Source organism: Idiotropiscis lumnitzeri, chromosome 6, assembly GCF_059441095.1.
Source record: "Idiotropiscis lumnitzeri isolate Australia: NSW breed Sydney's pygmy pipehorse chromosome 6, RoL_Ilum_1.0, whole genome shotgun sequence".
NCBI lineage: Eukaryota > Metazoa > Chordata > Actinopteri > Syngnathiformes > Syngnathidae > Idiotropiscis > Idiotropiscis lumnitzeri.
Genome location: NC_142396.1, coordinates 5587931 through 5610965, shown reverse-complemented (window position 1 = coordinate 5610965; position 23035 = coordinate 5587931). Strand labels below are relative to the sequence as shown.

At 42.6% G+C, this 23035-nt stretch overlaps 1 protein-coding gene across 3 annotated transcripts in view; it reads right to left on the bottom strand.

Annotated features, from left to right (window-relative positions):
- The window catches only part of frmd4a (FERM domain containing 4A), a 114177-nt gene that overhangs the window by 77502 nt on the left and 13640 nt on the right, over positions 1-23035 (bottom strand). Inside the window, exon 1 of one of the 3 annotated variants that reach the window (XM_088297502.1) lies at positions 14576-14863. The exons of the other annotated variants lie outside the window; for them this stretch is intronic. Within the exon in view, the coding sequence (XP_088153628.1) occupies positions 14576-14608 (33 nt within the window). The 5' untranslated portion in view covers positions 14609-14863. Of the gene's footprint in view, positions 1-14575; positions 14864-23035 lie in introns of those variants that run through there. 3 annotated transcript variants of the gene reach the window in all.

Below are 23035 nucleotides of genomic sequence, written 5' to 3'. Positions count from 1 at the left end.
TCTTTTTTAGAGAGTTGCATTGCTGTCATTTTTACCAAAAGGGAGCAAGTGGCAATGTGCTCACACATTCTTTCATTCATGTGGATTCTGCTGCGTCACTCGGTACCCTAAAAATGTCACTCCACATTAGAGTGGATGTCTCTGTTGTGTGTTTTTCTCTTTGGAAAACTGCTCCTTGCGATTTCCGGCAAGGCATGTGAGGACAGAAGTAGGTGCACTCCACATTTGTATGTGTTTCTTACTGCGGAAATAGATTTGATCAGAAATATCTGAATTAATGACATCCAACAATTTGACCTAACTTAGAGGGCACCTCATTGCTAAATGAGTGCGTGCTTGAGAGGCAGTGAGCAAACAGAATGTGACAGGGGGCAGATTTTAGATGCTCGTTGTATGAAGGCTTGCAACATTTTCTGCCCTAGTAAACTTAGCCCAGTTTACCCAGCAACAAGAAGGCTCAGCATCCAAACACAGACAGCCGACTCTTCCAATTAGCCAACATGCCCTATCCTGCACGACCGTTATGACTTACTCTAGCGTGCAAACGCCACACTCGTGTTCACTTAGCATCAAGACACGCACGTGAATCCACATCCCCGAAGTCCATGCACGATTAAGAGTCTGATTTGCAGCAGTGGGCATTAAATGTTTGATGCCGCAGCTACATATTTAATTTGTACAGGGTTGATCATGGGGGGAAATGGGTTACACATGATTCCGCTCTCTGGGGAAAACACTGGCAAGAAGAGAAACATGGGTTTACACATTTGAATGTGCGTCGAAAAAATGTGAACAGAAACTCAGTAATGGATCACTGCCCTACATTTGGATTATTTATATAGGGAAGCTGTAATATTTGGGAAATTTATTGATCAAGTGGACGGAGATAAAGTGAGTTGTATGTGAAATCAAATTTAGTTTGATTGTTTTCAGAGCTCAAAAGTGTCTGTCTACAGGATGCAGCTGCATTTATAAGGCTCATAAACTCTCAGCTGCTCATGACTAAACGACTCAGCTCGTTTATAGACAATGAATCCCTCAGGCACATGGCCCAACAACTTAAACGCACATGTGGACATAAAGTAGAAAGAGGATGCACCTGCGCACCGGGTCGCGCACACATTCACTCAGGCTTGTCTTTTACTAGTTCTCCAGACGAGCCAACGAATGGCGGTGCCTGAGTGCACAAGCCTCCAGTTTCTCCCGGGAGAGCGGCAAAGCAGGCGAGAGCTCCACCTCTTGCTGCAGGCATGACACTAAGCTGCTTGTTGGTACACACCTCAGACAGGTGCGGCAACGCCGTGCTAGCCATGCAAACGGAGGCGATGGGCAGATTGTTGTTGTGAAGTTCAAAATGTAACTTGAGGAGCTGGTTTCCACCTACCAACCCCGGCGTGGGCAAACTACGGCCCGGGGGCCACATGCGGCCCGTTCAACGTTTTAATCCGGCCCGCCGAACTTGAAAAAAATTAAATGAAAAAACTTTGTTATTGTTTTAATTTTTTAAATACTGTTTTTTCAAAGACATATATATTGTTGTGATGGTTTTGTTCACTTTCATTTCAATGAAATGTATTTTTTTTCTCCGATGAGGAGAGGTTACCAAAACACTCCATCCATCTGTACCTGGTCAAATTTTAGAACACATTGTGGCCCGCCAATCAAAAAGTTTGCCCACCCCTGTTAACCTCATGGAACGTTTTGCCAAAGCTTTATCTCTTGAAAGTAGTGCGATTTGATTCTGCTCAACATAATTTACCGGAGTCCCAACAAATCAGCATCGCCACAACCCACTTTGGTGATAGGCGGTGATACACTTCGGTCGGTAAAAGTTGGTGCTAGACGCTCTTGCTTGTTGATTGGTTAATGGAGAATGAACGTATTGAGAAAAGATCAAGACATTATAATATTGTGTATACAGTTGGCGTTAAGTAAGGAATCATTGATTTAAGAAGCTTAATGGTAGAAAAGTGTATTTGTGGTTTCACATGGGTTAAATTCAGCTGAAAGCGCTTCTCCAAAGAGCATACATAATGGACATTTAACCTTGCCATGTGTAGTGAAGACAAAAGTGGGCAAGTACTAACCCCAAGGGGACCGTGGCCTTTACAGGCTTCTCCTGATATTACAGCGCAGCCAAGCCAACCTTTGCTTGCCTTTGTCCTCCTCACCTCCTTTGCCGTCTGAAAACATATGTGTCCTGACAGGCAGACCTTGATCACTCCCAGGTTCCACTTTAGGCCAAGGTGCTTTCCCTTGATGTTTGCCTCAATTTTAGCCTCAGTTCCCATCATTGCCATGGAAACAGAAAGGCCTCTGTGGTAACAAAAGGACAGACAAGTGGGAAAGAGCAGAGGAGGCGGGTTTAGCGGTAGGGGAGCGAGATCCAGTGTGATTGCACCTCTGGTAGATAGGGAGCTTAATGGGATAGCCGCAGACAAAAGACATAATTACAAACTAAGCACGGATACCAGGTTGGCTTCGCACTACCTGGATCAAGTGTCTGGATTCTTACTCCTTGCTCTAAAGTGACATAATTCCGGAAGAGTCAAGAGGGAAGGAAAAAAAAAAGAGAGATTGTAATCAGGCCACTTCCAATGGATGAAAGCCTGATACATATTGGATGCCTTGCGATCTCAGTGCAGCCTTCACGCAAACACTGGATATGCCCCGTTAATGTATTCTTGATGTTGGAAAATGGAATGTATTAATGACATTTCCATTCATTTCAATGAGGAAAAACAATTTGTGATATTGTTTTGAGTTACGAGCCTGCTCATGGTATTAATTATTCATGTATCTCAAGGAACTGCCGTATATGATTTTGTCATAATTGCCCTTAAAGTGAGACCATAACTAACATGTGGCCCGCAATGAAAATGATTTTAATAACCCTGAAATAGATGCACATAAACCGGAGATACTAATTAAATCCGAATTGGCCACCTGGACATGCAGTGTATATCCAGCCTTCATATGCAAGCCTTTTATCTTAGTTTTGTTCTCTTTTCCCTAATCGTCATTCTCTGCCTTTATTTGCTGCCTCCAGTCTTTGTCTGGCCCCAACATTGTTGCGTCTGCCTAAGATAGCAGGAGGATCGACTTGAGGTCATTAATTATACACATACCCTCTCCTGCTTTCCCACCTGGTCCCCTGTAAGGAAGCTCTGATGACGGATGGGCGGAGCGGCCCGCTAAAGGTCTGTGTTTACTGGGGCCAAACGTCCAGTCACCGCAGCAGACGGGTGGTAGCGCGCCGCTCATTAGAGCTCAAGGTCCCCTCTCATTGTCTCCATCCATCAGACAGGACATAGCGAGGAGCACACGTGCGCCTCACAGATGGGTATCTTTAGTAGTTAGTGGTTCTTCTTTCTCCGTTCTTTTATTAAAGGTGGCCGGTTAGGAGTGTTAACACCATTTGAGACACAAACCAAAGGAAGTGCTGGGGTTTGATTTGAACTATTTATTTTCACACACACACATAATGTTGTATGCAAACAAAATACTGCGTTTACAATGTGAAAAATGGACTCCCTCTGAAGCTAAAAGCTTATGAACAGGGATCCAGCACACCACCACCAAACAAAAGATTTATCTTGTACTGACGTAATCAATTTGATATAAATGTCATTTACAAGATGTTTACAGTGCTGGGCAACGGCTCATAGTTTATATATATATATATATATAAAAAAAAAAGACATGCAAATCAAGATTTCTGTGTGGTGCTAAAACAGATATGATTGATTTAGGGAAGAATTGGCAAGTCAAAGGGAAGTCCATCATTGGGCGCCCTCTGGTGGCCAGTGTGTGTAAGGCACACAGCCAAAATATGCACCAAATTTCCATTGACAAGAGGCACTTAGAGGCCTCATGTTTGACGGGCACTTCATACTTTTAAACTGTGGCAGTAGTGAAAACTGCTAAATTCATCATTTAAGCCATTTCATTCTGTTTTCTCAATCACTCTGCCTGGGCCAAATGACTTGTAAGAGTTTTTGCTCTTGGAGTTTTAGCCAGCTGGAAGTCCATGTGCTAAAATTCCGCTTGAATTACTATTCCGAGCCTAGAGTACTATAAAACCTTGTGGAGGGATTAGTACGAGACTAATGAAGAAGTGCGACAGGAATCCGTTTCATTTTGTATTTGGCGGCTAGGACTTTTGAGGGGATAACTTTCACGATCCACAATATTTGGTGAGCTACTTTATGTCTGTGTCATTTTTGTCATTGTACTGTCAACTCAAATTAGCGAAAGCGTAAGCTCAATCAGCACTTTCTATAAACAAAGTAAGCTATTACAGACCGAACAGCAGCAGCTGTTGCCAGAAAAGAGACACATCCGTACTAACACCTCCAGACATATATTAATGGCCTTAACTGCGACGGCAGATGTGCACATCTGCTCAGAATGAAATACCCCCAAGTATGCGCGTGCATGCACCCATTCTCACACGGGGTGACATATAAAGCTGACGCGTGTCGTGTTTAATTGCTGTAACAAGCTGAGCATCGGGGGTCAGCGAGACACTTAGGTTGATGTGAGAATCCCCTGGAGGCCGGTGAGCGTCAATCTATCAAGTGCGATTTCATATTTGGGTTTAATTTGGTGTGGTGTGTACAGTGTACACATGGGAGAAGTGCGATAATTAGACACTTGGCAACCACTGCACGCCATCCGTAGCTCAACGCCTACACAGGAGAGGTCAAATAGAACAAACAGTACTCGCTACACTTTGGTGCTGTTGCGAGAATATCAAGCTTGGAATGATTAAACGCGCAGGGCACATGCATTCAGAATGTAGACTAGTTACAAAAAGTTGGGCGTTCGGGTGAAATTTCAGGATGAACCTAAAACCTGCTATAACTTTGAGACGTAAACTCAATATGATCTTAAGTAAACTTTTGAAAGCATGTGTGAACAGCATGATGAAGACTGTAATAATGTAATAATACCATCATTTACGACGCCACGGATGGAGAAATAATATACAGACACACACTTACACTCTACTGGGTGTCAGACAACCGCAGCTCAGAGCTAGCTTCTCTAGAAAGGTCTGTCGTGAAAATAGCCTTGCAAGTACATCTCCAATCAAATCCACACTTTTCCCTCATTTGGCCATTGTGGATTAAAAAAGCAAGAATATATTTTAGATTTTCTCACAGTCGCCGGGTAAGACTGTCTGGTGTGGATTTGTTGATTTCGCAGTGCTGCCCTCTCACAAGTGAACATGATGACTGTAAGAAGGCCCTTACTGCAACCAACTTGTGATCTGATTGGCTATCGCAACTCTCTATCAACTCGAAGAGCCCGTTCACTCTCACAGCACAGACGCCAGCATGGTTGATTCTGAAGTCGTACTTTGAAATCTGCCTGGAAACACAAGCTATCTTAATTCTGATTGGATAAAAACTTTCACCTAAAAATACAACAATGGGATATAATATGACATGAATGTGAAATATAATTCTATATTTTATAAAAAAAAATCTATAATATAATAATTGAGATTTCTTCATTTTTTATTGTTAGGCCAGCAGAGAAGGCCTTGACAGCCCACCACTGCTTCTAATTCGATTCAGAAAATGTGTTGGTCCGTTCATTGATCAAAATCAAAATAGTGTGCTTGACCTAAGCACCATCATCTTGAGTAGTTCTACTGACAGTTAGTCCATACTATATAATGTGTCCCCCCCCCCCCCGTTAAAGTGGAATCGAAACGCACACTGCTGCTTTCAGTCCAATACACCCCTGCTTCCAAAAAAATCCACCTCGTCTTAAAAATATTCTCCTCTCTAGTGTAAAATTGGAGCAGATTTATTCCCCTTTCATTCTGGCACCTTAATCATCTCTCATTCTATTAGTCCCGGTTCCCTATGCCTCCATCTGTCTATCCGTCCGTTTTTTTCCAGCTGCTCCTAACCTGCAAGCCTCAGCCTTTCTGAGCACAGAAGCCGTCTGGTGGCTGAATTGGGCCCCAGCCGTCTGCGTCTGTGGCACGTTCTAACAGTATATTACGCATGCAAATTGAACAACACGCAACGCGAGCACAGTAAGCGTTTGACGTCTCCGTCTCCTTGAACATGGTAATCATCAAATCGACATTAGTGCACTGGGGCATTGAAAAGGACGCCGATCCATTATCAGTAACGCGTTAAGATTGCGAGCGAAAAAACTGCACATGCTTTGGAGCAAAGCGGTGCTTTAAGAAGACAAAGCGTCAACACAGTTAATGACTCTATAAAGACCTCAAATTATGTTGGTTTGGTAAAGTAATCCCCTGCTATTCACCGTATTATTATAGTAAATTACTATACTGAGAAATAAAAACAAATTAGGAAAAATACAAAAACATTGGAAAGTTAACCACTGTCAAACATAAAACCTCTCCGTTGTGATTTATTACTTGAACAAACAGTGATGCTTTGACTTACAAGTTTGAAGATAGAAGCTGTAGCTTGATTTTTTTGCTTTGACTTAGGAGTAAAAATTTGAGATACAACCGCAATACGGTCGCAGCTAAGTTAACTCAACTCGTCACAGCAATCAGCAGTTTGGCAGATGACCAATTCTTCCCAAAGAGAGCAACTGGGAGTATTGGTGTCATTGTAACGGATGTACTTCCAAATTGGGTTTTGTAAAACATGTAGTTCTTTTGTGCCTCTGCTTCTCGGCCCATGCCTTCCCTCTTTGGCAGCCCTCAGGAAAGTGTTGACATCGGTCCACTTCACGTTTAGCCAATCAATCTTAAGCAAGCCGGCCAATAGCTGCTGCCAGCTCCTGAGCCCGAGAGGGAAAACAAATGGCCAGAAGTAGAAGGGAGGGCAGGGGGGACACGTCTAATGGCGGGGTTATATGAAAATAGCTGAATAAAAAGACAGAATGAGAGGAGATGTATGATGAGGTTAGAAGAACCTCCTATTTCCTATGAGGGTTTATGTAAATATGAAGCTCTTCTGATGGGGTGATGTATGATATCCTCTCAACGCAGGGGTCACCCTTCATTGTAGGGGTGACATTACTAATCCTCGGCTCGTTCATCAAAGTCTCTGCGTGTGTGTGCATGTGTGTGTGACCAACACCCAGTAATGGAAAGTGTAATTGCCACTCGGGTCTTGTAAAAATCAGAGGTCAGAAAGGTCTGAAGGGTCTTTGCTGTTTAAAAAAAGCGAATGTAGAATCAAATTACGTAGTTGCTTTGAGATACGAATACAATTGGTTCAGTTATCATGTTTATACATCAAAACACTCGTTTCTCAACTCAATTTTCCTCATTGGGAAAGGCCATTAACTTAGCAACACAATATAACATTTTGTAATGTGTCTTTTCATATGTAAAATAGCACTCCATGGAATTGAAATTTATTAAAAAACACACGACACATTTAAATACAATGTAATGTAACTTTTGACGCATTTTCCCCTTCAGTTCAACGGACATTGTGCTGCTCCTTCTGGTGTGTGAGTTTGAGTATTTACAGAAATTAAATTTCCCATCACATCATTGTGTTTGTTAAAAGCCTGCAAAATGACTGCCAAGTGATGAAGCGGAAAATCCGCACCGGGTGTTGCCATGACAACTCCTAACATTAAGTGAATTGCCGGCTCGCTTCCTTGGCCGCTCAATTGCGCTTTGATTGATTCCATCACATGGGCCTCTTCAAGGGGACAAGAGCACATTTGACATGCTTGACATGTTGGGATGCATGCTGCTTGCCAAGATGGCGGGTGTGCCCTTCACACGGCGAGGCTCAAGAGGTAATGCTTGAAATGTGGATCAGTGTACAACCCTCACGGTTTTCTTGCTGACGTCACTCAGACAAGCTTTCTCATTACTGTGAATATCTCAGTAAAATTATAACAAGGGCTTCTTATTAAAGGGTAAGTCAACCTAAAAATGTTCTTTACAAGAAAATGTTCTATGCAGTCCCGCTAGGTGAGACATGGCATTCTGTTTAATACTTAGTTTGCGGAATATTGACTCAGCAATAAAATCTACCCGTTTCGTCAGGTGAAAATGACATCACAGCTGCTGAGGCCTCTGCAAACGACCAACTTCAGAAAACAGGTGAGCCGTGATTGGTCATTACCTGAGCCCTGAGCAACTGTGATGTCCGCCCACTGAGATAGCTAAATACGGGAGGGTTTTGCTGCTTAACTCATATTCCACATACGCAATATTAATCAGAATGCCATGTTTAGACTAGTGAAGACACATAGAACTTATTACAGCAAAAACATTTTTTTGGGGTTGGACTTCCCCTTTAAGTACACAGTGCCCCAACATAAATAGCAAAAATGTGTGAGCAATGGACGCCACCCCTGCGGTATTTCATAACTCTCAATGTCAACAGTTTAGACTCTACGTATACTTCAATCTATGATCCGAAAACATCAATTCCAACTCATCTCACAAACACTGCACTTTGAAAAAGTAAATTAAAGGAAAAAAAATGATGGATACAATTAGTATTGGGATTATGTTTTGCCTTTAGAGAAAAACTTTTTGAAGTTCTGACCGTGACAGTGAACTAGTGACCTTTTTTTTTTAATCCCTCATGCGGTTCCAATCACCAGACACCGTCCCTCTGCCATTTCCTTTGGCCCAGGGACGCTGCGAGCCAACCTGCTGTGGTGCTGAATATGTATGTGTACTGCCAAAGGCACTCCCACCTTTTCCAGCAGATCCAAACCCCACCCACCCTTTCCTTTCCCTCCTAATTATTTTCATCCAAGTAGCGAGGCGTTTGGCCGCAGGAAAGCGGGTTCTGGTCACTTCCCTTTTGGCTGACTTAAGGCAGTCTGACTCCCCAATCTGAATTTAGTGACCCTGACAGCCGGCTGCCCGCCTGCTAATGAATGTTGTGCATGTGGGGATGCAGAGAAGAGCATGACTCCTAAGCTGCATTTGAACACACACTAGGAAATGTATTAGGTATTCGTGCAAAATCAGTATAATACAACTATTGGTGGAGCTAGTTAGGGGAGTGCGGGAGGCCAGGCCAATTTCCAAATTTTCCATGTATTTTTTTCCATATTTTCTCCCATCCATAGCAAATATATAATAAATGCTGCATTTTCTGAATAATTTTTGGGGTTGTAAAAATAAATAAATAAATAAATAAATAAAATAATAATAATAATAATAATAATAATAATAATAATAATAATAATAATAATAATAATAATAATAATAATTTGTTTTGTGGACTCTGAGATATTTCACACTGGCGTCTAGTGTGACTTGTTGGCCAGAGACAACTGCTTCACAACCCTTCACTTCCCAGGCGTTACAGAATTCCTTCCCATAAAGGGGTAAGACGGCATCAATTACGGCTATGATACTACGCCTGAAAGCGTAAAAGGGTCGTGCTCGCGAGTCCTCGCTTATCTTGTTTATACACAACAGCAATTCAGACAAAAAAATGTCTCAGACTTCTAGTGAGTACAACATCAATTGCAGTTTTCTTGCACTCCCCGCGGATGATGAGATGTGATGTCAATGAATCATCGCCACCTGCACTGATCCACTTAACATAAGATAAGAATTCAACACACAGTTTGGAACAGAAAAGGCCGAGCAAATATGACAACAAATAAGATAACATCAACCTTAGCCTCCAAAATAATGGCAACAAATGTCATGTATGCTAACTATGCTAGAGGGTAGCTTGCATCCAACATTTGAAACATAACTTCAAACTTATGAATACAGTTTGAAACATTACAGCACAAATAAATATCAAGTTCGGAAAGTCCACGCAAAGAACTTGCGTTACACATATCGTTACTTGCGTTACACTCGCATATCTTCGCTATTTGCGTCAAGGCTTGGCCCCAATCCCTGGTAAATTGGGAGGAATTCATTGTACTCAAACTGTCCGTTTCCTCAACAGTATACATTCTTGGTTTGCACTCGGTCCGTGCATGCGAGCATTTCCGTAACAGAACCATCTGTCACAGCAGGTGGCCGGAACACGCGTGTGCATTTGCGAGGACGCTCAAGAGGGAGTAAGCGAGCGTATAAATGACAGCAGTTGCAGAGTGATGGAGTGCACTGGTGGGCACTGATGATCAGACAGATAACGCAGCGACAGGGTTAATCTCTTGATAACTGCTCCATATTGATTGAGTGAGGAGGGGAGTGTGAACAACACAGACAGGCACGCAGACGCACACACACACACATACTAATACACTTCAGAGTTCTCACATTTGTTCAAGAGGAAGATTCAATTATGGCTCTCCTTGTGCTACTCTACTGACCTATATGCATATATTACACGCAGTGTGTGTGTGTGTGTGTGTTTTGCACTATTTGTACAGGCCTGTGTGGAGGAGCCTTTCCTTGCTATGAGTTGGTCCCGGGAGATTCTTGGCTCAGACCTGCCCACAGTACACATTTAGAAAGCACAAGGTTTATAATTATAGCTTTACTACGGATGTTATTGTTTTTCTTAGTAAAAATGATTCTCGACCAAATGTTTATTCTTCGCCTCTTGATGGTTAAAAGGGAAGTCAACCACAAAATTGTCTTTGCGATAAGATGTTCTATGCACTCCCACTAGTCTAAACTTGATATTTTGATTAATGTGTTTGAGGAAAACTAATTATGCAGGAAAATACACACATTTTTTTATCCATCTCACGGGGCGGATATTTTGTCATAGGCTGAAAAACAGGTGGATTTTGCTGCATAACTCATATTCAATAATGATCAATGATATGCAATAATGTGTAGACTAGTAGGGGCGCAGACAATATTATTGTAAAGAAATTTGGGGGGGGTTGACTTCCCCTTCCCCCCAAAAAAGCATAACACAGTGATGCCCTGCGATATAAATTGAATTAATTTCATCCCCATGTTCGTATCGCAAAGCATGTGTACCGCAAATCATTGTTCCTCAATGAAATGAATGGAAATTGATTTAATCCGTTCCAGCCACCTCAAAATAAAATAAAACAAAACAAAAAAAATACAAACTAGAGTATTTTTTAAATAAGATAATTGCACTTATCAGTTTTGTATTTTGCAATACACAGTAATAACATTTGCTCTCCACATAACCTGCAAACAGGAAAATCTGGGCACAAAACAATACAGTTTTGCCCTTGCCTGTTCTTCTGTGTTTGAAAACCAGCTTTATGGTGCATTACCACCACAACCATTATTGACCTTCCACTGCAATTCATTCCAATGGGGGAAAATGATTATGTAATTGCATGAAAAGCTTGATAACATAAAAAAAAATTGAACTCAGAAGTCAAAGTCCGAATGTAGTCATAAATAGGAGAACTTTTGTAATTTTCACGTTTTCCTCGGCTGCAGAAAATTACACACATAAGGCTAGAGCTGAAGCCCACGCCTTTGTGAGTTTGCATCTATTTTAATTAGGGTGGTTAGTGACACTGCTGGCCACTGGACGCCTCCTAAGATAGTGTGCAATGGTCAGCAAAAACGAACGGTAATATTTCATTTGAAAGAACACCAAGAAACAACGATGCAAGGAGAAAGATGTGTAAGCAGTGGGACTTCACAGGTTTTCACTGTGCTGCTTTTTTAAAAAAAAATTTTAAGTCCAACACAACTCCAGCCAGCAATGCAACACATCGCACAAATGCCCCTTTTTATTTTATCTCCATGCTTCACTGCGCATTACTGTCACCAGCCATAAAATAACACAACACAAGAGAGATACAGAGTGGCAGGACGCTTTGAGTACATCTCTTAGAAAGCCTACGCAGCACAAATTTCTCATTTTAGAGGCCAGCGGATTATGGAGGGTGCAGTATTTCTTCAGGGTTGGAGTTATCGTTTGGACAAAGTTGCCTTTTGTGGTTCCCTGAAGTAAAAACCTCAATGGATAGACCTAAAAAGAACAATCTTAGTACTGCATTATCTCTAACAGTGACCGTGGGGCATTTTTTTCACTGCCCGTAATTATTCTGGACAATGCACAGTTCTGTTTGTCCCACAAAGAATATACTAAAAAGCTTTCTTTCCAACGCCTGCATAACTATCTTTGTCCATCCTCCAGCACAGCAGGCTCAATTGTAAGTGGATATCACATCGTTTGCTTTTTACAGCACGCAGCAGCGGTTTCTTACAATCTTCATCTTTACAGATGTCACACGTGCGCTGCAGGTGGCGTGTGCTGCGGTGAAGTCGTCTAACATGACACATGGCGGTATCGGTCAGCCTTCCTTTCTCGATACCACTTGTCCTCATTAAGGGGGACTGCAGGAGCCAGTCCATGCTGACTTGGGCCGTTTATTTGAGTGGATTGAAATTGTAGGATTTAGATTTTCAAGTGTATATCGTATCTAGTGAATCACTGGCACATGCAACAATGCTTTGCGTACACTAAATCTACAATGTTCATACCAAAGGGGATTTGTCTTTTTGTTTCATTTATTTACTTTTTTTTTTTTTTATGTGGCTGCTGTTTAAACACGAAGACAAGCAGGGGACACAATCTGCCTGTACTTTATTCCTCCTCAATGAAAAGTATAAAAGTTTGAGTGTGGTGCCTTCCCAGTTTCGTCATGCTGGGATTCTTTCAAATAAATCGCAGAAGGGCTTTGATCCCAAAGCGGGGAGGATACACAAAATCTACTGCGGGGCATCAAAAGCTAAACGTGGCTGATGAAGATAAACTGAGAGAATCAAAAAGGTCATTTCATCACGGATGGTTATTAGCGTTGCTCTTGGGTAAATCCGGCCAGTGTGGCAGACAGCATTGATTTAGCAGCTCCATTTGAATCTCCGCCATGCCTTTGAAGCCCAAATTATCTCTAAAAATCCCTGTAACGCCACTCTTTTGGACAAGATCACGGGAGTCTTCTGCAATTAGCAGCGACGCCGCTCATATTAAGTGCCAAATACGCGGCGAGGGGCTGAGGAGTCAAGATGGAGGGGTGAGATAAAAAAAAAAAAAAACTGCAGGCGAGAACCAGTAACACACAAACTTACCATCACTCTATTTCGACAATCCCATACTTTTTCATTGAATGAAAAATCTACCTTCACTGCATTTGCAAACACTCGCAAACCTTCACCTCTCAGTGGGATTCGGGCTTTGAGGGGCTTATACTTCTAGGCCAATGACAAGTCTAACTATGGTTACCATGATGATCTTCACTGGCTGTCTTTTGGGATTTTGCCAGCAAGCTCCAGGCCATGATACAACTTGCACTCAACGGGTAGACCTGGCCGGCTGTTATGCGGATATCCGCATTTTTGCATGAGCTGAATGGCAAGATCGATTCCGCCGTTGTTCACATAAATACAGCCAGATGTCACACCCGCAGTTACTGGAAAGATCCAGTCCACTGTTACTCATTCTCAGTAGTAACCAGTCCACCACTGTTACGCATGCACTCACTGGTGACATCCAGGTCGCTTACGCACACACATAGATGACGAGGAGACACAAATAGGAAGCGTGGTATTTTTGGGAAAAGCATCTCATTGACATGTTATTGTAAGACACAGGAAGGAAAATGTGAAAAGATTTCATAAAATCTCCTTTAAAGGTGAATTAACAAAAGGCAGCAGATGGGCACGTACGTCCTCGGAGTGGCCTACTTGCTTTAAGGTTGCCCTCCTGTGAAAATATATGCAAGCTGTCAAATGTGTTGTTGGAAGAGGAGGTTGCATCCAGAATATATTTTTGGGTTTGTGTCGGTCTGCACCAGTGGTGATATGCCGGAGTTGAGGAGGGAGGCTTTGTGTCAGACTGCAAAGTAGAAGAAAAAGCAGTTCGAATTGACAGACAAGTAGTTCATTCTGCAAATGTTGTTACACCGCTACAGTGCATTTTATTTAGTGGTTGTTAGCCCCCCGGTTTTAACTGAGCGGAGCACAAAGCCACTTATATCCGCTTTCTTTGAAAATGCAATCATGCCTTTATAAATATTAATACCGGCCATCATATAGCTTGGCACTCACACTATAATATATACCCAACATAAAATCCCCGCTGGAATAAACAGGTCTTCATCTCACATCTCATCTGGGAAGGAGACGGGGCTCTCGGGTTCCATTAAGGTCCCCGCAATCGTATTGGCCGTCAAAGGCTGGTGCATGGCTACACACAAATAATCAAGCACACTCACGCTCACTCACAACACACACACCATTTCCATGTGCCTGTTGCCTTTTGTGTTGTCTGGGAGCAGAGTACTTTTATAGACAAACTAAACGTGCAAGTGCAAAGGGCAACACAAAGGCTCATATGTGACAAGAACAAGTTCCCCCCTTGCTCTGCTCCTCCGGTCCAAATCAAAAGGCCACAGCGGTACTGAGCGGAGATTGGCACCACTCGAACACACTGTCTCATTCTTTTAAAGCCAGAAATACACGGACATAAACACACACTCACAGCTTGCATCATTGTCTTTCAACACTTTCATAAAATATAACCCAAGCATGAAGCAGCAAGTTGGCTCCAAAACTTCTCCGCATCATGGTGCCATTCATTCATTTCATCAACTTATCATCCTCCCCTCTCAACGTGACATCTGGGCGGCGGTGGTTTTGAGAAACTCCGCAATCCCCATGGTAACCTACCCGCGTCCTCATCGGCGACAGCAGCCCCTCCATGACGGATTGGCTCGGTTTCGGTGGGCTCGCTTCCCTCAGCCGCGTCGGCGGAATTATCCCCGGTCCGCAAATAGATCCTGTTAGAAACGCTGTCTCATCCTCGGAGCGTACATCTCCTCTCTACCCACACACAGTGCACCGATAGTGTGTGTGTGGTGTGTGTGTGTGACACTGTGCCACACACACATTCACTGGCACACTTGTATTTGGGAGCAGGAGGAGAGAGGGCAGTGCCAAAGTCCTGGTGCTTCTCCTCCCACCAACCTGTCAATGAGTTCAGCCTACAATGTCCAGCAAGCACTCTCTCCTTCACTCTCTCTCTCTCCTTTTTGTACTACCTCTCTCTCCGTTTTCCTTCTCTCTCCTGCCTCCAGCTACATTTGTTCCCTTCAAAGTGGCAAATGATAGCAGGTCTCTCTTTTTTTTTTTAATGCTTCAGCCCCCCCTGCAACTTATACTGTCCTCCTGCTCACGGGCAGCTCCCATCCAAGCATAGAAGGGAGGTGTGTGCGTGTGTTTGGGGGGGGGGGTTATGCTAGGGTGGCGGAAAACGATGTGTGTGTAGGTGCCTGAGTGTGCGTGTGAAAGAGGTGGCGCGGGAAAAAACAGAGGAAGAGAAGAGAGAGAGGGCACTCTCGGGGCTAGTATTGTCCCTTAGGACAATAGTGGCTCTTAATCGCCTAGCAACCTGATCAGCTTCCTTTCTCTTAATAGACAAGAGCATGAGTCACTAGCTCTAACACACAAACCTTTTTCTTCACACACAGAGCCATTGTCACATGGCCTCCAGCTGTAGGCAATTATGATACATGACAGTGGACCATTCTGAATTATTTCCCGCGGGGTGATAATTTCTTCATAAAGTAGCAATCACTTTGTGTTTAAGTGCACTAAAGCAAGGTGCACACATCTTGATTAATCAAGCCTAATTGAATAAGGTGTATCTGCGGAGGAGTCAGTCATTGACCTCATGCTGACCTGTTACCTTGGGTTGAAGGAGCTTTGCTGAACCTATGAGCTAACGCACATCATCTATGAATGACGATGTTTGAAAATCGAGTAAAAAGAGGGGAGTGGCTTTGGTCAGAGAAGCACGAGTGAAGTGAGGCTACATTCAAATCTTGCTAGCAGTTGCAGCAAACTCCCCCATTTCGAGTGTTTTTTCGGTCAAGGCAAAGGGTGTAAGCCGCAAAACAGCGTAATAAAGTGTCGCACAATTCATTCACCACCTGAGAAGTAGAAGAGGTTGAACCTGCAACTTAGTTAGCAGATGCGCTAAAAGTTAGCCTAGCATCTTCTATTCTGCTGCTACTCTTTTAATTTTTTTTCTAGCAGTCTGGATGCCCTGTCACAACATGCTGCCTCTCAGTGGTTGGCTTTGGTACTACACCCGATTTCTGGTGTATGGCAAGCGACTCCTACTTGATTGGATATATGCAGTCTTGGTCATTTGGAGTACAGTGTGAGCAGCAAGCACACAATGGGCCTTTTTTTTTTTAAGATAAAAATTGCTGCGCGTGTACCCCGCTTCAGTGGACAAATCCCAGCTGCATGAGCTCGTTGCCAAGGAAACCATGTCTGTTTGGCCTGCAACACAGAGCCAGCATTAAAAAGTCTAACAAATAAAAATCACAACGTGTTGTCCTCGCCGCTCCATGACCTTTACAATGAAGAAGTGCTTGTGACAAGCCTTTAAAAGTGCTCCGCGCAACTGCAAGTGACATGCCCGCTCTATCCCTCCATCCCTACCTCAATTATTTTCAGCTACATTGACCCAGAAAAGGTGAAAGAAAAAAAAAACAACTGTGCTATAATTAACCACAGTGGACATCAGACACAACAGCACATCTTTGTCTTAACTGTGCACAAGAGACATTTCAAACATTGCATGGGCGCCCCAGGGGACCTTGATAGGTTGTTAATGTATGCCAATGAAATTTCATAAGGTCTCTAGTTGGACTAAGAAAACAATGAGCTATAAATGTACACAGTCCAATATGACCATAATTTATTCCCAACCAGGCATCTTCTAATTTTCTATAATACTGGATACAAGAATACAATAAATACCATTACAAGAAAGACATTAGATTACTAGTTAGATGATTTTGGTGAAACAAAACTACTAGCTATAATTTCTGATCATAAAAAAAACAAAAAAAACAATCTCTGACACAACTACTGGGAACCACATGCGCATTAAACCAACTTTTTGTGGTCTGATAAACTGCATAAACGGGTGTCTGCTAATGCTGCCTAATACTGCTAATACCTAGGTCATTATTTTGACATTTTAGTGCATATGTTGAAATCTGGACTTTGGTGCAAAAACAGTCAGTGTGGAAGCCATCTTCAGGTTAAACACTGCACTGCATGTGAATTTGGCTTTCTGAGCTCTGATTGGACAAGACACTCTGCAATATAAGAGGCTAGTCTCGTACATGCTTCCATAGCCAGTTGGAGTTCAAATAATAATCTTTATATATATTTTCAGATGAGCGGTTTAGTAGCATAGCATTTGGTTAGTTTCCTTACCGTAGCTTGTCGTAGTATAGAAATGATTTATCTCGTAGTTTGTCCCTGCTACTGTCAATCACAGCCAGACCACGCCCAAGTCTTGCCCCTTACAAGCCTAATGGGCCTACAGGCAATGCTCCTTTTAAGCGCCAGTTTCAAATATTAGTGAGGAGTGGAATTGGTTACACAGGTATATGAGGGACTATCTTTTGTTGTCTTGATTATCATATCTCACGTGACGCTAAACGATGGCCATTCCGGCAACAAGCTAACTATGGCAGCCGTCATCTCCATCTGGGTGCAGGATGGCCCTCTTGGCAATGACAACACAAGACGACGAGATCAGGAACTTTCGACCGGCATGCGGCAAACTCCCTTGTAGGAAACGTTACCATTCAGGTTGTTATCTTTGCGCCAGCTAACATCAAGTGAAAATGAGCCGGCTTCGCCCGTGGCGTGTGGTTTCATCTATGATGCGCATTCAAACAGGGGATCTCCCACAGGAAAATATTCCGTGGTCTACTTCACATCAGAGAATGTATCACTTGGTGCTGAGCATCGCCACTGGACCATATGATTGTATCACAGCACGCGCTACACATGCTCACCCTCGCACACACACACTCACAAGACAGACACAAATAAACACACGCACCATATCAGCTCCTCGTTCTCTCTCACACATGCACTGATAATGGACAAAATTGGATAAGTGAAGCAGAGGTCTCACATGGGAAATCGCATTATTTAGCTGACCTGTGATAGCGGCACTAGTAGTGCACGGGGAATGAACAGACTGCACTAACACAAATGGCTTGTTTCTATTTTGCGTTGTTCTTGTTCTCGACTAATGTAGAAGCTGAATAAATAAGACCACTTCAGCTTCTCTTTGGGCAGAAGGATGTTTATGGCTCCCACAGAACAGATATTTATTCAAGCTACCTTGAATATGTGCTTTTTTTTTTTGGGCCAAGTCTGCCGAGCCTCAGTGACATACGGCCCAATATATTGCCATTGCACATTACTGCTGACAGTGAATGTTAACCTGGCAGCAAATCCCAGGTTTCCCCAACATCACACACCAGACGCACACACACACACACACACACACACAGTATATGCAGGCAGAATTACACCTTATCCCTGCCCCCAACCCTTACCAGTCCCCACTAAATCTTACACATAGCCACACATAAAAAAGAGAATGGGTGCAAGGGATGTAGGAGGCGATAAGATTATAATAATAGGACAATATTGCACACCTCGATGCATACTGCAATATGCTACCCTAGAATCCCATCCCCCTTCCTCCCCCTCGTCGACTGGTCTTCGCTGCTCCATCTGGACCCTAAAATGAATCCCTTGTGACATTTTCTATCACGCACATGAGAGCTAACACACCTCCGTCAGAGTGTGGTGATGCATCATCCTTGCTGTTCTTGTCTCTTGTGTTCCATCTGAATTTCTACCTCATGCTGCCTAATTCGGCAAGTGCCTACAACTGTGTCTGACGGCCTCTGCACACACCCGTGTCAACAAATATGTGAAAATAAAGTGTGATTTCGCTCAGGCTCTTTCGACAGAGGGCTGCAATTACGCCGTACAAAGCAGACGAGCAATGGGCTGTGGTAATTACCCACCGCTAAACACACGCAGCACCACCACAGGGGAAACAAGGGGCGTAATTGTACTGATTTATCAATTAAATTACATCACAGCCAGGAAGGGAGGATTAGGGGTCATCTTGGGTCTTTTAGAGACTTGCCAGGCCGTCAGCAGGTTGCATCAACAGGAATGACAAACACAGCAACAACCCATGTGGATTGAATAAACACAGGTCGGCAACGAGATGGAGGAGCAGAATGGGGAAAAGAGAAGCGCCATATTCATCGCGTGGGCCCGGGCGTCTGGCTCGGACAGTCATAAGTCAATGAGCAACCCTGTCAGAGCATTACAGCTAAATCAATGCCGCTCGAAAGGGAACTGCTCCGGACTCTCATTCGCCAGAGTGCGACCCCTGCTTCGCATAAAACAACACTAATCGACTCGTGTGTGCCTGTTAACAATTCAAGGGTCAATACACAGCGATGGAAAAAGTGCATTGCCTGGAACTTGATGAGTTGCATATTTCTCGTGGTCATATCCATGTTTTATTGTCCATGAACATAATTCGCACTTGTCTGTTTTTATTTTTGGGAAGCTTCCTACTCCACAGTAGGTCATTGGCAAAGGTAGAGGAGCAATCTAATACAACTAATTAACGGTGGATCTATGGGACATATATCTGTGAGATTAAAGTAGCAATCCATGGAGGCTGATAATGCCTGTTTGAATCAATTGTCTAAATGAAACATATATTATATAAATCCTAATTGGGACCAGAGGTAATCCAGGCATTAATCCAGCAGTGATAGGCGGTGACATCATCAAAACATGCACATTGAGCATGAGAAGGAAAACTGAGGCGTTTTCCTCTCGAGGGCCCAACTAACGTTTTTTTTTTTTTATATACTAGCTGTCAATCAGGCTTATTTTTTTCTTATGGCGGGCTTACACTTGAGGGCGAACTCACTTCACAACAAGTGCAAAAAGTTAATTGGTGCAATTTGTCACAAAAATCCAAACACTCGATTTTTTACATTATTGTGGTACTCAGTTTATCCTGCATAGCATTCCAAATCTGTATAAAAAAAAAAAATCTATCTACTCATGTTGTAATACGAGGCAGTATAAGAACTAGTGTAAGCACACCTTAGTCTACCATCTAGTGGTGAATGATGATACTACAATTGAAAACTACATTTGCCAAAGATTTACATATTCACGATTTTCCCCAAGCCTCAGAGTATTTTCAAAATATATGTATATTATTTTTCATTTTGTTCATGGATACTTTCCTCCAATTTACGCCACATATTTCATGGAAAATCTAAATTGATTGTTTATCAGTTTTTTGGGGGGTTCCTATGACAGAGAAATTGCTTTACGAGCGGGGTCACGGAACAAATTAACATGTTTCTCAAGGCACCACTGTAACGACAACCATGCCTCTTCATTAAATGCTTTGCCTTTCATCAAAGGATGAGTCCCGTACATGTGGTTGTATTTTGTAGTTGTTTAGTCATACAAAGTTCAGGGTGTATATTTACAATAGTATGACAGTTAATGATGTGACCTAAATACAGCCAATAAAAGTTTAATGTAGTTGACAGTTTGGGACAAATTTGCTCAATTTCCCTTCCAGTATATGTTGTGTGGAGGAAAAAAAAGCTCTGAAAGAACCCCAGAAAGTTTCACTGTACACTGGAAGTACTTTGGCCCATTCCTGCTCCCGGGAGTACATGTCTGACGGAGAAAGCCGACTGTTGCCGGGGGGTACAGAGTGTGTGACATGCAATCTAGAGTTAATTAAACAGCAGTTGAAGGAAATGCGTTGCACAAGCGCAGGCGAAAAATACATATAGAGATGTGGTCCGTATTTGCAGTGTGGCGGTGCGTTGGCAAGCCTGGAGGTGGTTAAAAAGGGGAGAGGGAAAGCCCCTCGCCGCCTCCCTCACACCTCATCACTACCACTGTCGCTCACAGCGAGGAACATCTTATCTCACGAGTGCAGAGACACAGAAATCGAGGGAGGGAGACAGATGAGAGAGCAAAATGTGAGCGAGCGGAAGGGCATGCGGGACTCTGAGAGAGTGGGCGAGAAAGAGAGAGAGAGAGAGTGGCAGGGATGGAAAGGGAAAGAGAATATTTAATCAAGCTCATTTCCATAACTTTCATCATCTAAGGAGAGAGCCTTTGTGTCCTTACTTCCTTACATTAAACCATTAAAAACTCATGTGATCGCCATTCACTTCTTAAAAAAGCACATTGAATATCATCGATGATAAAACGGCTTTTACCCACCACATGCTGCATGACAGATGTGCATCAGTGCTATGAAACAGACATTTCAACACACAGTTTGGACCTAAAGAAGGAGAAAATGCCCTCCTATTCATCTTGAGCCACAGCGCGCACACACACGTCCCATGCTATGAAGTCACTCCACAGTGGTAGCCTGGCAACCGTCGCCACTGGCAACCAGCACTGGCTACAGCGGACTGAGCTTTGCAGAGAGTGTGCGGAAGAGAATAGATCAATCTATACTGTATTAATACACAAAGGGGCATCGTGTCAACAATCTCTGGAGAGGCATCTTTTATCATCATCAATCATGCCCATTGTTAGGGGGGGGGGGCGGCTATGTTTGCATTGCCCCTCCATAAACTTGACCTATTTCAGTACTACTGACACATGTTGTGTATAGTCACTCAGCTAAAATATTAACATCGCCACCAACTGCCGAAACACAGTCAAAGCAAGCAGATTAATTACTGTACTATTCCTTTGCTGTGTTCAAAGGGAAGATACAAGCAAAGCGTATGGAATAACACAGGGGAGATCATGTAATCCGTTGCAATGTTGATAAAAATCCATCCTTCCATCTTAATGTATACAACAGCATCCCACATGCACACGAACACGCACGAATCAAGGCACCATAACGATGCTGATAAGCAGGGATTTATTCCAGTTTTATGATAAAAATCACTCAAGATAAGAAAAACAGGTTGTGCTGAAATGCAGTTGCAGTGATGAATATGAATGCAAATGAAATGAACGTGACCTGAGGTTGAACACGTTCTCCGTGGGTGCTGAGCTTACTGCATGTGTGTGAGACGGGTGATGAAGAAGGCGGCATACTAAGAACAGATGTGATTGACAAAAAAAAAAAAAAACACTGGACAAATGCTATGTTTTATGTGGCACAAGCAGTCAGTCAATGACGCAAGCCATCAAAATGAATTTCACCGAAATTTAATGGTTACGTGATATTGTGATTAGATATATAAAACAGTAAATATTTGACAATGTCAAATGCTATAGTGAGCATACATAATTTGCACTCGAAAGGACATCTTTATCTTTATCTTTAAGAGCTATTGAAACTTTTTCGGTAAATGTTAAAACCGTTCATCAATTTCTAAGTTTATAGCGATAACTAATTTTACCAATTTTGTTTGGTTCTATAGGAACTCATATAATTTCCGTGGTTCAAAGAATTTGATTTGCCTTGATATTTTTTTTTAAACACTGAAATGTTTTCTTATTTTGGACCAAACAATAAATCGATCAGTATTCCAATTATTTTATTAATTATTTACTATCATTAATAATATTTTTTTTTTCATTATCGCGCATCCTTAAAAGTCATTATACGGACAAATACAGTATGCGGCAATATCACTGAATTTAATATTCATATGAAGCAGTTATTTTCATATTGGAAAGACCGGAATTAGTGTTAGTAATAGTCTGAGGCTGTTCACACAAAATTTTGACGTTATTAACCACACAAAAAAAGTTTAAAAATGACCATCTTAATGGAATTTCTGGTGGCTTGATTGTTTGTGTTTGTCTGCTCCACTGAGATAAACTGGTCTATAATTAACCCTCAGCTGCACTGTTCCCTTATGTATACGCACGTGTTTGTGACTGGCCTACTTCCTGTGGCGTTGCCATTTATAACAGCACACAGGGAAGACCTGCTTCTAACCTGCAGGGGTTTGACCTGGAACCTCAGCACACAGCGCCACAGACCACGTGATGAAATGCCAGAGGCACTGGAGACCTTTTCACCTTGACATCACACACCTGGGTGGAAAGAACTCAAGCGAGCTGTGATTGCAACACCAGGAATCAAACCTTTCTATGCTGTTTGACCGAGGTATAGCAAATGAGGAAGTGGGAGAAACTATTTGAACTAACTGAAAACATTTTCAGTTCATGACAGCAGTAGCCAATCATTTTATTCCAACCGTAAGTACCTAAGCACCAACTATTGTTTACAAACATTATGAAAAAGACTAT